Source organism: Antrostomus carolinensis, unplaced genomic scaffold (assembly GCF_000700745.2).
Source record: "Antrostomus carolinensis isolate BGI_N321 unplaced genomic scaffold, ASM70074v2 scaffold18569, whole genome shotgun sequence".
NCBI lineage: Eukaryota > Metazoa > Chordata > Aves > Caprimulgiformes > Caprimulgidae > Antrostomus > Antrostomus carolinensis.
The window spans coordinates 1-14,323 of record NW_010340845.1 but is presented as its reverse complement, the minus strand read 5'-3'; the positions used below and the strand labels follow the sequence as shown (position 1 = coordinate 14,323).

General features: G+C 36.2%; 1 protein-coding gene across 1 annotated transcript in view; it reads right to left on the bottom strand.

The window, feature by feature from the left end:
• The window catches only part of LOC104531430 (rho GTPase-activating protein 15), a gene marked incomplete at both ends in the record, with an annotated part of 102,018 nt that extends 88,463 nt beyond the window's left edge, over positions 1–13,555 (bottom strand). The window contains 2 exons of the mRNA XM_010176309.1: positions 11,427–11,553; positions 13,457–13,555. Coding sequence (XP_010174611.1) covers positions 11,427–11,553; positions 13,457–13,555 — 226 coding nt within the window. The remainder of the gene's footprint in view (positions 1–11,426; positions 11,554–13,456) is intronic.
• Between the last annotated feature and the right edge of the window lie 768 nt (positions 13,556–14,323).

Genomic DNA, 14,323 nt, shown 5'->3' with positions numbered 1-14,323 from the left:
TCACCACCTTGACTTCTCTCTGCTTTAAGCCCATTCCTCACCTTTTCTTCTGTTGCCATCCCTCAAACCACTTGGGCAATTAACAGAAAATATTACTTTGCTCATAACTGAACTCCAAATTCAACCTATGAGATGCCCCAGATCTGAAACCTAGGGAAATATTTTTTTAAGACTTAATCTTGCAGTTCAGAAATGACTAATGTGTAACATATTAAGAGCAAAGTTGCAACGATAACTCAAGTATCCCACTGTTTGTAACTCTGCCTTAATATCATTAATAGCCTTAATCCATCATACTCAATTATCTTCAGATAACATTGTATAATAATTCAGGTATTACAGTGCTTTTATTTTTTCTCCATTAATTTTTAGTACTATAATTTGATTTTCATTCAAACACATCAACTGAAATGCCTTCACATAAAGAAAGTAAGATAGGAGCATTATAGCACCCTAAAATAACCATCTTTAATTTTACACAGACAAGAAAGATACTAGGCATATATGTTCACAAAAAAATAAAAAAAATCCAAAGTTTATTTTTTGCAGGAACTGAACTTAACTTCTTGGAAACCATAGCAATGAGACACAGATTTTGATGTAAGTGAATGTATCTACAACTTGGATAAAGACAGTGAAAGAGTGATCTTGAGATCATCACCTGCGCTACTTAATTTTTAGTCAACTTTCTGGTCCTTCCAGCTATCTCTTCCCAAAAGAAAAGCTAGGTGCTGTTCAGCAGCCAGTTTACTCCAGAGACTTCTCCCAAAAGATATTATGACTAAGACAGCATCAAGTTTCTTTGCCTTTGCTTTACTCTGCCCTTTAACTCTTATCCCAGAAGGTACTTTATCTTGAAGCATAATATTCCATGGTTATATATCAGACACATTCACCACAATGTTTTAAAAGCACCATAACCATCAGTTTATATTAGTTGTATTAACAATACCAGGCATCACAAGGTGACCAAAGAAGGTCTGAGGAAAAGTTTTATCTGATTATGACACAGTCAATCTGTCCTAGAAGGAATGAGCATGGAGTAATGTGGACACAAGCCATGTGTTCCTACACCTTGAATGAAGTCTTTTGTTATAGATAACCATCAAGCTAAAAGTTACCTTGCTCTGGTTTATAGTTTTGTTCCTCAAAGCTTGCTAAATGGCAAATTATCAAACCTGCATCTAGCTGCTCTCCTTTTCTGACCTAGCTACATCTGACCACCTTGCCTTCTCACTCTGGGTCCTTCAAATGGAGTATAGCCTTCTTCAGCAAAAGGGATTACAAAACATACTATCGCTGTATATATGACCTATAAGCTTTAGGCAGAGAGACATGCTCTTTCTAGCAGGGTTTCACACCTGCATGCTTTTTAAGTTATTTGTGTGTCCTGGACAGGGTGTCCTCATGAATTTCATTATTATAACCCTTTTTCACCCCAAAGTTTTGGTTTTTGTTGTTTTTGTTTGTTTGTTTGTTTTTTTAAATATATTAGCACGGGAATATTTCAACTTGTTTTAATTTCATTTATTTCAAATGTGTTATTTGAAAAGAGTTGCACAGTTTTATAAGAATTTTACCTTTCCATATAAATTGAACATCTTAAAAATTAATTACAAAAAATGTTATCACATATAGGAACACATTTTATATGCTATAAAAAGGCTTAAGGCAGGTTTACTCTCTGGTTTTCATGGAGAATGCATTGGTTGCAAAAGATTAAAGGACAGAAGGATCTACATGTTCTGGTTGTTTACTTTTTATCTCTAAAAAAAGTGGCCATGAAACAGATAAATGCAATCCCCAGGCTGTATCAGAAAAGCCATTTCCATATGGAAGAATTACTTCCACTTCCCATGGCTGTAGGAAGACCTTGCCTTGAATATGCATGTACAAGAAATATGGACTGAAACTGGGGCAGATTCAGAAAAGATTATCAGGAAAAAGAGTAGCAGCCTATCTTAGGAAAGATGACTACAAATCTGGGCTGGCTTAGTCTACCAAACCAAGCAGGAGAAGGAATACAACTGCTGTCTGTAACTTTATTTGGGCCGGTACACTTGAGACAGAAAAGAACTGTTGAAAATAGAGAGCTAGCTAAATGCTGACACAAGAACACATTCGTACCACAGGCCCATTTAGGTTGGAAATTAGAATGCTTTCAGCTTGAAAACTGAAGTTTTGGAACACTCTTCCAGTATGAGCTGAGGGGCAAAAGCATTACTACTGAATTTCATTAATTATGAAAGGAATCAAATGAGGTAGTTGTTTTCAAGAACTGGGGAATTGATTCAATGCTACAAAAAGTCTGTCTGAGGCAGATAATGCTATGTTACACTTTTCAATAACGCAAGTGAATTCCTCTTGGGTGAATCCTGGGCACACTTAAGACAATGGCCAATGGAATTAATTAAATGGAGCCAAATATCCTTGGTGGAGAGGGGAGCTGCTCATATCTCATAGCGTTCTCTTCAGCATCAATATTTGAAGCCAGCTAGTTGGAACCTTTTACTTAACTGAGAAACAATACAGCATTTAACCCTTCAATGGTATTCCACCCTTTGGCTGTCAGAGACAAGGTCTGATTATCTGAAACATCAGCAGGTGGAAAAATAAGAGATCTTATGAACCACGTTGCTTTTTGAAGTGTTGATAAACCCTGTCTAGGAGACAGTACCATGCTTTCATCCATTAAGTTGGTCTTTAGATATTTGTGACTGGAGGTCAAAATTTAAATAAAATACATCCTTTGGTCTGGAAGATATAAACATTTAAATTTTTTCACCGTGGAGAAAAAAGTGAGTCTGGGCAGTAGGTATTCGTATCTAGAGCCTGATTTACAATCTCTCTAATTGAGCTTAATTTAGACTTTTATATTTTATATCTTTATTTCTATCATATTCCTCCCAAAGTAACAGGAGGATTACATCTGGATTAGTTATAAATGGTAGCGGAACCTCAGAATACAGTGTAGTGTGAGAATCATTTTTCCTGGTTACAAACTTGCAATCAGGGTAGTCATTTCAATAATTACCACGAGAGGCTTCAGAATTAGTTTCACGGGAATGATGGAAAGCTGGGCTGGCGCTTCCTTCCCAAAGAACAAAGCTCAGCAAGTCTCTCTCATTTGCTCTAATTCTGACCTTTCTCCAAAGGCAGTAAGTTAAAATATTTCCCGTTGCAGTGAAAACGCCTGCATCTATTTAGGTGTTATCAGTTGTCAGTCTATATTCTTTCCTTGTGGAAGTGAAATATGGAGATATAGAAAAAAATTGAGATACACGGACAATGCAAGTGATGGAGGGTCAGGCAGATATAACTGTCTGCATTGTCTATCACTTTAAATAATAAAAATAACAAAATTTTGCACAAAAGACATCAAACTTTCATTTTACTTCCTACTGTAAAAAAAAAAAAAAAAAAAAAAAGGTCTACTTGGTAAAGAATTAAGATTCTGCACCAAACTAGTGCAAACCATGTTGGATAGTTGGGCTTAAAAGTGACAGAGATAGAGAAAATATCTTTTCCTCATATCACAGGAGGTGACCTCACTTTTAGTACATGGAAGGGGCACAACTGCTTGACTCCAATAATACCTCAAATGCTCCTGATTTCTTTGGGATTGCTTTTTTCTGAAACAAGTGCCTGTTTGAAACAACTGCTACACATTTTTCTAAAATGTAGTTTTCTTAAATACTGTGTCAGTATGTGTACTTCAGTAGGAAAAAAAACTTTAAGTAATTGTGACTATCCAGTCTCTGTTTGCCTCCATATCAAATTTATCTTGAGTGCACATGTAGGAGTTTATTTTGTTAAGAAAAATATATGGTGTCTCTCTCTTCTTTGAAATAAAGAAAAGATATGGGTTTATAACCCTTTCTTTTTTTTTTTTCTTTAAACTTAAGTCCTTTAATAGTGTTTTGAACAAACCTAAAGAGATTTTAAGACAGACATTTTGTATTATAACCTTCCCATGGGTCGTATGTATGATCGTCTTTACTAAAGCTCCTTTCAGTCCCAGTTGAATAAATATGCATTTTATTTCACTAATCTTGAAACAACAGGAATAAAGTTTACCCAGGTCTTTTATACCTCAGAGAACAAAACAAATACTACAAATCTTTAGAGAGAAAGGATATACAAAAGGGCTTGAGGTGAATGTTTCAAAGCAAATACTCCTTAAACGATGTGCAAATTATTTCAGCACTTGAACATGATTTATGAAAGGGGATTAGTCCACTGAAACAAGAACCCAGTTTAAACTGCTGGGTTTCAAAGTCAAAGATGAGAAGAGTTTGCTGGAAAAGGCAGAAGAAACCGGATAGTAATCTATAGTGAAGCTTTCTGATTGATTTTCTTTAACTAACTCAATCTCACATTAGCGATCACTGTCATTCATACTTAACTGTGGTGGGCAGTATAAAATACCTTCTTTTCTGATATAATTCCCCATAAAAATGAAGTATGCAATAGTGATAATTAAGTAATAATGAGGTAATTAATAACTCAGTGACTATCTCTCTGTTTACTAATATGCCCCATAAATGAGCAGAAGGAATCTGAAACAATTAAAGATCATCCAGGCTCAAACAGATAACTTTTCCAGAGAGCTGTGTCAGTGAGCAGACCAATAAGTCACAGGTCACATCTATAATAATATGTTATAATATATTGTAATATTCCCACATACTCTTCACGTAATGTGTAAGGGCTACTCTTAAGTACTATAAAAATGATCACTTTTATGTAATTGTAAAGATTAATAAGTGAGCTAACTTCTCATGGTTCTATAATGACCCTGCTGTTCTCGTAGGTAAAGGAAAATTTAATGATCCTGTTCAGATGTGATTAATATGTAACTTTTTCCTGACTAAAAATCTGGACTAGGTTCAATAAAAATGAATTAAGTGAACATGCACTGATTTCCCTGCCAAACGTTTATATGGAAGTTGGTTATGCCCAATTTAAAAATATGCTTTTTCAACCCAAATAGTAAACTCTGGAAGGATTTTGGAAAGTGAAATAGAAATAAAACAAAGAATTAAGGAAACATTATATTATAATTGATGGAAACAGGATATTCAAATTCAGGAAAAAGCTTTTTTTTTTTTTTTTTTTTAAAACTAGTCACAGCCAGTTGTGATTTTGGGTGCAACATAATCTCCTGTTATCAGTGGAAGTGACACAATGTGTTTCTGAATTTGGCATGTTTTGTTTCCAGAATGGCAATATTGTTAGTTTTTTGTTGCTGAATCAGTATTTTCCTAAGCTTTAAGAAAAGAGCATACCTATAGCAAATGTTGCAGAGAAATATGAAAAATATGTCAAAAAATAAGTTTAGTTCCTATAGTCCAAATTAATATTTCTACCCTCCATAAACAGCATGTTGCAGGTTTTTATGTGGGCTTTTTTCAGTATTTGAAGCTAACTGCATTCTTGTTGATGCAATTAAAATAAAAGCCACAAACATACGAGCTGCAGAGTGACAAAATTAACATTGTAGTAGGAAAATGCATATTTGCATATAGTTTTCATTTTTTTGGAATGAATTAAAACATTTAGTGTTTTAATTATTGTCATTGGTAATACTGCACTAATATATATTACTGCTTTATATTTCCTGGCTTTATTAAAAGTAATAAAACTGACCTATACATAGTGCTAACATTGTAATGTAATAATACTTCCTAAATCGCATTCATTTGGCTTTGAACTTCACATGTAAGTAAAATAAATGGGCTGGGAAAGGGAAAAAATTGAAACCTCATCAGAGCTAACAAAAAAGTGGAGCGATTTCCCACTTCTGCCACTCTAATTAGCCCCCTTTATCACAGAAGCAACCCTATGTGGGTGAAAAGGCTCTGTTAGCAGAATCCAGCCCTCGACAGGTTTGGATGAGGCAGTAAAACCTCTCTCCGCATCCCATGATATGGTCTCCCAACCTACTGGCCTCTTCACATGTTAGAAAGGAAGAGAGAAAAATCACTCAAGCTCCTCTCTTGGCACTGCTTGTAATTAGATGGCTTTTTTTTTGTAGGAACTCTAAATGATGTTTTCACCAAAATAAGTTTCTGGCTTTTTTATTCCTCCTGCTATAACGCAGCCGAAGCCGTGCAAATATGTGTGTTTGTGCCCTGGTAACCATCCCTTCCCTCTGCAGACAATAACCTCAGCAACCCAGCGTTTGCCACAGAAATATCCAGTCGTGTGCAGGGACAAATTTTAAACCCTCAAGCAAGTCCTCATTAGAAACTTTAGCCAAAGAAGGAGCAAGCACCATAGAGAGTCAGTCACTGACTTCTCCAGTTCTTCCATCGGGTCCACTGAGAGACCAAAATGGGTTTCTGCTGCTGGTTTCCCCCCCACACACACACAGATTGTACAGTCTTAATTATCTAACAAATGCATTCAGAGATGATTCTGGATGTTTTAGTAATTAGGAATATCTATATGCCATGCTTCGAGTTTCAAAATTTAGCCTTCTGAAGTAAAGTGAGTGAAATGAGAAAAGCAACTTTGGGCAAGTTTGAAGCACACGCACAGTCCTTGCATGTGCACAATACTCAGGATGGGGTGCCTGACAAACTGAATCTTTTAAGAAATTGAAACAGATTTCAGAGTCCAGATGACTTTGTAGCAGACATCTGAAGGCAAATCAAGATTCTGATCCAGAGGTTATTATTTTTTTCTTGATTAAAAAGATGCAAGGCAGGATATTGCTGGACACTGTCCTGCGGCCATTCCCTGGGGAATTGTACGAGGGCTGTGACAACACAGAGCAACACATCACCCTTTGGAGCTAAAAAAGACCCACATTACCCTGTTGAAAGTGTAAGAGGAATTTAGGTAAGGAAAATATTATTTGAGTTGGCCGGTGGCCAGGGTGCTGAGGCTAAGACCACGATCCTAACGAAGAGTGGAAAGGAATCTCAAGCCTGCTGTTTAATATGCATGACACATCAGCTTTGCTGTCAACTTTTCCTTCCACCCCCTGCTTTTGTCCTCTTTTTCCACCTGTTGCAACTTGTCCTTATATTCAGGCTGAGAGCTGGAATTGTCTGTCTTCGATGTCGCATTGTGTCTGGCACAACGATGCCCTGATCGCCAACTACTCTTACTGAGACAATAAAGTGGTCATGAATTGCAATAATACTGCAAAGCTCATCAAGACTTTCCTTTTCACACATATATATATATATATTTAATATATTTTGATGCTATAATTTTGGCTCCCCAAGCTAGAATTCAAATATGGAGGAGATTTTCCAGGATCTGTCATCGCAGGGCTGCATGACTAACCATGGGGTTTTAAGTAAATTGTTCTTGAAGATAAGAAAAATATGCAAGTAGAAACAATAAAAATAATGCAATTCAATCTTATCAATTCAGGCAGTTCCAGCTTTTATGTGGCAAACAAGGAGATCAAATTGCATTTATCTAATATCACAGATTTTTTAAATGTCTAAAATATTTAATTATTTTGCTTTGGCAACCTAAAGCCGAGGAACAGATTACTGTTCCCACTACATAAGGAAATAACTGACAACAATTAGTATTTATTCTTGTTGCTTTTGTAATAAAAATAGAATTCCATCACTTTCAAGGAAACCTAAAATATTAATAAGAATGTGATGAACTGAGTAAATGTGACGCCATAAGGAAATGATGGAGAACAGGTTGGAAATATAGTGCTTTGGGAATGAATTGCATTATCAAGCTTGTGATTGTGCATTTTGACAAGAGCAGCCCTCAGATTGATACGGTAGCCAAAGGGCACTCTTCTTACTGCAAAGCAGTTTGTTTCCATCTGGAAAAGGGGGAGTAGAAGGGGAATTGATCCCCTCCAACAATCAATAGCAACTCCAGCCTAGCCTCTTCCACAAGAGGTCACTCCTGAGTGACAGTATTCATAGAATCATAGAATCACACAATGGTTTTGATTGGAAAAGACCTTTAAGATCATTGAGTTCAACAGAAAACCTCACTCTGCCAGGTCCACCATTAAACGATGTTGCTAGGCACCACATGTACACATGTTTTAGCTACCTCCAAGGATGGTGACTCCACCATTGCCCTGGGCAGCCTGTTCCAATACTTGACAATCCTTTGGGTGAAGAATTTTTTTCAAATATCCAATCTAAACCGCCCCTGGTGCAACTTGATGTTGTTTCCTGTTGTCCTATTACTTGTTACTCAGGAGGAGACCAAGATGCACCTCACTACAACCTCTTTTCAGGTAGTTTCAGAGAGCAATACAGTTTCCCCTCAACCTCCTTGTATTCCTAGATGATGGCCAAAATGTAAATCACAAAGTTACCATGGACAGAAAAAGAAATGCTGAGTTTAGTGAGAGCATAGAACATATAAGTGCTCACAACGTGACTGTTCTGACAGCTCCTGTAGTCCATACACACAGTAACGTGTTTTGGATTTTGGAAAGCTGAACAATTTCTGGGAACCTTGCAATGCACAGATCATTTCCCTACCTCCCATGTGCCGTGACAGCATCTCTACTTTCAGCCTAACCCAGGTGCCTGGTTTCATGTGGTATAAAATTAACGTGACAGACCACCTACCAGCAGACCCAATTATAACTGGTACTAATTAGGAGGTTTTTTGGCAATCGTAGGAGAAAAAAACCCAAAAACCTACAGTTGGAATGATAATGAAATTACTTGGAAATTATGAAGTCTGCCATTAATTTTAAAGATTATCAGTGTAGAACAACACTTATTTGAATAAAAGGGAGTGGTGCCACGTGGCAGTTTCCTTGCACCAAATGTATACATCTTCTAATGGGGGAGGTTGCTAGGGTGAAAAATATGTCCTTTCTGACTCAGCATTAGCTGCATAAATTAAATCAGTGAAATAGTTGGCATCATAAAGTAAAGAATAATTTTTTTCCATGTATTTGAGAGCAGGATCATGGTTTTACATATTTTGGTAATGATCCCCAAGGCCATCCCTTGGTTTCTTTTTAGCTCAAGAAAACTGCAATTAGAACATGAGTTGAATCCAAACTAGATGAGAAGCCACTGAAAAGCTGCGTGACCAAGAAGACGGACACTCTGTGAACTCTGGAAATTGAGCCTGGCAGTTGGAGCCCAATTTTCAATGAAATCAGAGTCTACAGCTCAAAAAGCATAACCGAGAATTACCATTTGTCCTTGTAGTGGAAGCAGAAGCAATTAAGATTAAACATAAAAACCAAATTCTTGCTACTGAGTCTCTAGGGGGAGTCTCCCCAGTTTTAAATTAAAGAGTAAATTACTGGAATACTTTGGTTGGAATATACCTGTCTTTTATATACTTGTGCTACTAAAAAACCCCAAAACCACAACAGCAACAAATTTAAAACTGGACATTTTTTGCAGCCCTTAAAATGTAAAGAAGGTAAATACAAATGAGACTGAACTGTCTGAATATTTCATTAAAGACTATCAAGTGGGGTGGTGGCCTGCTAACACATCAGTTACTCGTCTTCTGTGTTAAACTGGAGGAGTTTTAAGCCATCTTCAAAAAACTGCCTTTGTTTGGATTTGGCATTGGCAGTAGTCAATAATATAAGAGCACTATAAAATTATAAAATCGTTAAACTTTGGAAGAACTTTATAAACACGCTCGCAGATATTGCACATATCTTCTCTGTGCTCTGCAGTCAAACTGGACAATGAAACGACCACCTGTTAACTGCTAACAATGTGTCATTACCAGTTCTCATGCCTTTTTAAAGCAATTTTGGCTCTAGCTGCCGATAATTCTGGCTACGATACTTGTGTGAACATTAAGGGCACAGAAAGCCAAAGGCAGAAAACTGACAATACAGTTTGTGCTTAGACTACTAATAAGTAAGTGAATAATATGATTTTTCTAATTCCACATAATTGCTTGATCTCGAGGGGCCAAAAAAAAGTTCTGAATACATATTTTAGAAGCAATCCAATCTACAGTATTTAAATGCAAGCTTCGATTCTGTGAGATTTCACAGCAGATATTTTTGCATTTTTTAATAGTTTAAATAGCCTTTAACAAAACGGAGGTTATTCAGGATTCTCTAAGGTCTGAAAAGAAATGTAGACTAAGTCTCTGTCACTGCTCATATTCACTCTTTCTGTTTTGTCTGACAAATTATCATTTAAAGATATGTGAGAAGTCTAAATAAATAAATAAAAATTCCCCGAGTGCTGCAACAGTTTATGGGCATTTTGCTATTAGCTACAATAAGAGCAGGATCAGGCCCTCAAAACTTACCATGCTCTCAGTCTTATTTTTTCTTCCTTTGAGAAATGCAACGTAATACACAGAACAAAGATATTGGGACAATTTTTCACAAGCTACATTCAGGCTACTTTATATTTTATAACAGAAAGAAAAAAAAAAAACCTTAAAACCCCCCCCAAATCTCCAAGATAATAGGAAAACAACAACAACAAAAATCTTCAGCCTGCAAAAAGAGACTATTTAATGAATCTCTGTATTTGTGTGCGTACAGGCGCACGCGTGTGTTCTTGTATTTATGATTGCGTGGATAATTATCATTAAAAATAGCTACGCTGGGTCTCTCTAATGCAAGTCTTTTCTTAACATCTAAAGCTTTGATCCTGCACTGAAATGCGTGCAGGCAAATTCCTACACAGCACTGTGGTACCTATAGTTATCTGGTCCCAGCCTGCCAGTCTAAAGCTGTCACGGTGTTTACGTTAGAAGCAGTATGTGAATCTCCTGCCAAACAAAGAAGAAAAATAAAAATTCAAGAGAGAGGGTGAAATTAAAAAAAAAAAAAATAACGCTGAATGAGTGATTCAGGGTCACCAGCAGCTCCCGTGTCTGCTGCCCACAATATCATGAGCATCTCAGCACAAACTGGAAAAGGAAAGTCTCAGTGGAGTAAAGCGCATCCCTGCTAGTTTTAGATCACTTTCTTTTCCAATCACACTGACAAAAATCAACCTCGATCCCTCGAATTTACCTTCTATAAAATTATAGATATAACACTGATTGTCGGCTGTAGAGGAGATGTCAGGTCTTTCAGCAATTCAGTGTATAAATACACAACAGACAAAATTACTCTGGCAATTTGAGGTATTTTACTAAAATGGAAACAAAGCAACTGCAACAGACCATTAGCATAGGACTCATGTTGCTTATTTTTAAAAATAGAGAGCTTGAATAAATGTCTTTGCTCCTAAACAAATTTATTTTGCTTAGGAGAAAATGTCACCCTTTAAAAGTCTGGAGCTAGTAACTGTCTTTACTTAAATGCAAGTTATGTATATCAGCACGGAACACATTCAGATTTAAAATTCTCAGTGATCTTCCTTCCATTCTGTATGTAATAAAAATTATCTTACCCTGTAATGGCATAGCTATTTAAAAAGGAAAGAAAAAAAGAAAATAAAAAAAATCAGAAAAGAAAAAAGCTTTACTTAAAGATTTTCTGTGTTCAGGCTTTGGTTCTTTGGATTCAGTGTCTAAGCTATTCAGTAATTCGATGCTGGAGGATCTTTTGAGTTTGAACTCCAAATTTCTCGATGTACAAACCGGTTCTTTTGGCTGGGAAAAGAAAGAAAGAAAAAAAAAAATATATATATATATACATGTGTGTGTGCTTTTAATAAAATTATTACTTGTAAGAATGAAGCAAGAGATTACAGAATGCCACAAATCAGAAGCTAACACAGAGCCACAGACATACACAGAGCAAGTGATGCAGTGAGTATATAATTTAAGGAAAGTGTAATGCAAAATTTGTCATATGGCAGAGCTTTTATGGCCCTGACAGACTGATCTTAATTTCTGAGATAAATTCCCATTTAAATGAGGAAAACAAAAGGCCTATTTCTTTAGGTTTTAGAGACTAAAAATTATTTCCACATTTCAGGCTACTTCCAAATGCTTGTAAAGGGGAAGGTTGTTTAAATTTCTTTTCTGGTTTAGACAGTTACAGTGAATATTCTTGCAAACATAATTGTTTCAAGCACGCTTACAAATTTGGTGTTGAATTCTGCTGGTCTCAGCTTAGGAAAGAAAAAGGGGGACTTTTCTCTTTTTCTAATTCACTGGCATATAAAGTGACAATTAGGGAATTTTAATGGAAGAAAGAAAAAAAAAAAAGAAAAAAAGAATATAAAACCTGAGATGATATTTTACCTAATCGCATATCTTTTCCCAAGGCATTTGGTCAGGTGAAATTTAGCCATGCCCATAGCCTGGAAAGCTGTAAGGCTTTACACACTCATTCAAAGTTGTAAAACTGAAATAAATGATGTGTGGGAAATGGTGACTGAGTGCTGCTTGGTGACATCCTGTCCTGTGCACACAGCAAAGGCAAACCTTCTCCAGGACGAGCCCTGCCCTCCAGTACCCAAACCATTTCCAACTTGTGCCCCACCAGCCACTGCTGCTGTGGTTTGCTGCACATTCAGAGCTGCTAAAGCCACAATATTACTTTAGTTGCAATAAAAATAAGAATAAAATCTGTTAGATGTTTAGTTGAATAATATGTAAAAAAAGAAAAAAAATTTTTTTTGAGTCTCCATGGAAAACTCCACCCCAAAATCTCTTCAGTAGGATATCAATATCCTCACACACCCAATGAAATGCACAATATGAAGACATACATCATCAGATCAAACTTTCCTTGGCTGATTATAGCCTCAGGGTAATATAGTGTTTGTAGCTCTTTAAGGAAACAGTAGCTGTGTTCAGATTAACCCTTTCAAAGAAGCTGCCTCTGCCAATTCCACTGCAGCAAAACCTCTGAAAAATGCAAGAAATGGGGATATTTTTCTCTCACCAGATTCTGCAGTGAACAAGGGAAGTCAGTGTCCTCTAAAAAAATAAGTTCTTGGATCAGGCAGGGATAGGAGGAAGACATTTGGAATTTGTACTGAGAGTGGCAAAAAAGAAAGAAAAAGCTACAGCTGAATCTGGTTTGGTAATTAAAAACTGTTTTAATAAAACGCAACCCTGCTTACTTCTAGTAGAAAACCCCCAGTCTTCCTGGGAGAATAACAGCAATCAGTTACAAAGGAATATTATTTTCTAGTGTTATTCTTGTGAATAAGTAATACAAAAATTCATAAAAGGCTCAAATGTATTAATAGTTCTATTGAAGATTATATACTGTAGGCTGCATAAACAGAAAAATGCAAAAATTCATTAGTTATTAAGTGCTTGTGTGCTTTTACAACCCTCAGCAAACCAATGCCCTTGTTATTTCAGAGAAATAAATGTAGCGTTCCATTTCGAGGCAAGAATCAAATGACATTTTTGTTCAACAACCTTGTTTATCTGACATTTTTTAGGAGATTTGCATACATATTTTTATACCCTTCAGAGAAAGGAATGTCTAGCTAGCTGCTGACTGCCTAAAACCTGTAGAGATGTCTAAGCAAATGAAGTTGAAATTGCTACATCTTAATTAATAAAGGTAACAGCCAAAACAAATACATACCAATCTGTCAATTGCATTTTTGATAGCGTGGAACCAATCCAATATGAGGAAGTCGATATCCGACTGGAGAAGGAACTCATTTCCTGACACTGTTGTGATCTAGGATGGGCATGGGAACAGACAGGTAAGTAAAGCACACACCAGACAAATAAATTTCTTCTATTTTCTATTTTATGCACTCAAATGTTTTTCCTTTGTACCAAGAATTATCTCCCAGAGTACTGAGTTCCTGAAGAGTTTTGAACCTCTGTCTGAAAACTGTTTTGTCACAACAAAGGAGATATTGTCTCAGCAATGAAACCACCAAACACAAATAACGCAAAAATAACAGGAATGTGGCAAAAGTTAAGAAAAGACACAAAACTTGGTGTTACAAGACACAGTTCAAATGTAAATCAAAGCACCCTGAAAAGAAATGTTTGCAATAAGAGAATTAATTCCTGCTATTTTCAGTTCGCTTTTCTATTTTAGTATTACTATTTTTATATCTGGTACCTCCATTCTCAAATTTATATATTTATTATATACCTGTGATTCCAGAGTCCACTTCCAAGCATTTTAGTAAAATGAATAATACCACTCTTTTTCACATTAAAAAAAAAAAAACAACAAACAACAAACCTACCATCAAAGATGGCTGTAGCAGAGTAATTAGGAGCCCATTTATCATGAAAAAAAAATCCCCAGTTTGTCTGAATAGGAGTCGATTTACATTTTTGACCCCCTCACTGGGAATATTTATCAAAAGAATATTCAATCCCCTGATAACACTGTTTCACTGCCTAACAATATTTGGTGGAAATATGCATGCATATTCTGTTGGTCTGAACTTCTGTAAACCACCATGATAATAATGATACATCACTT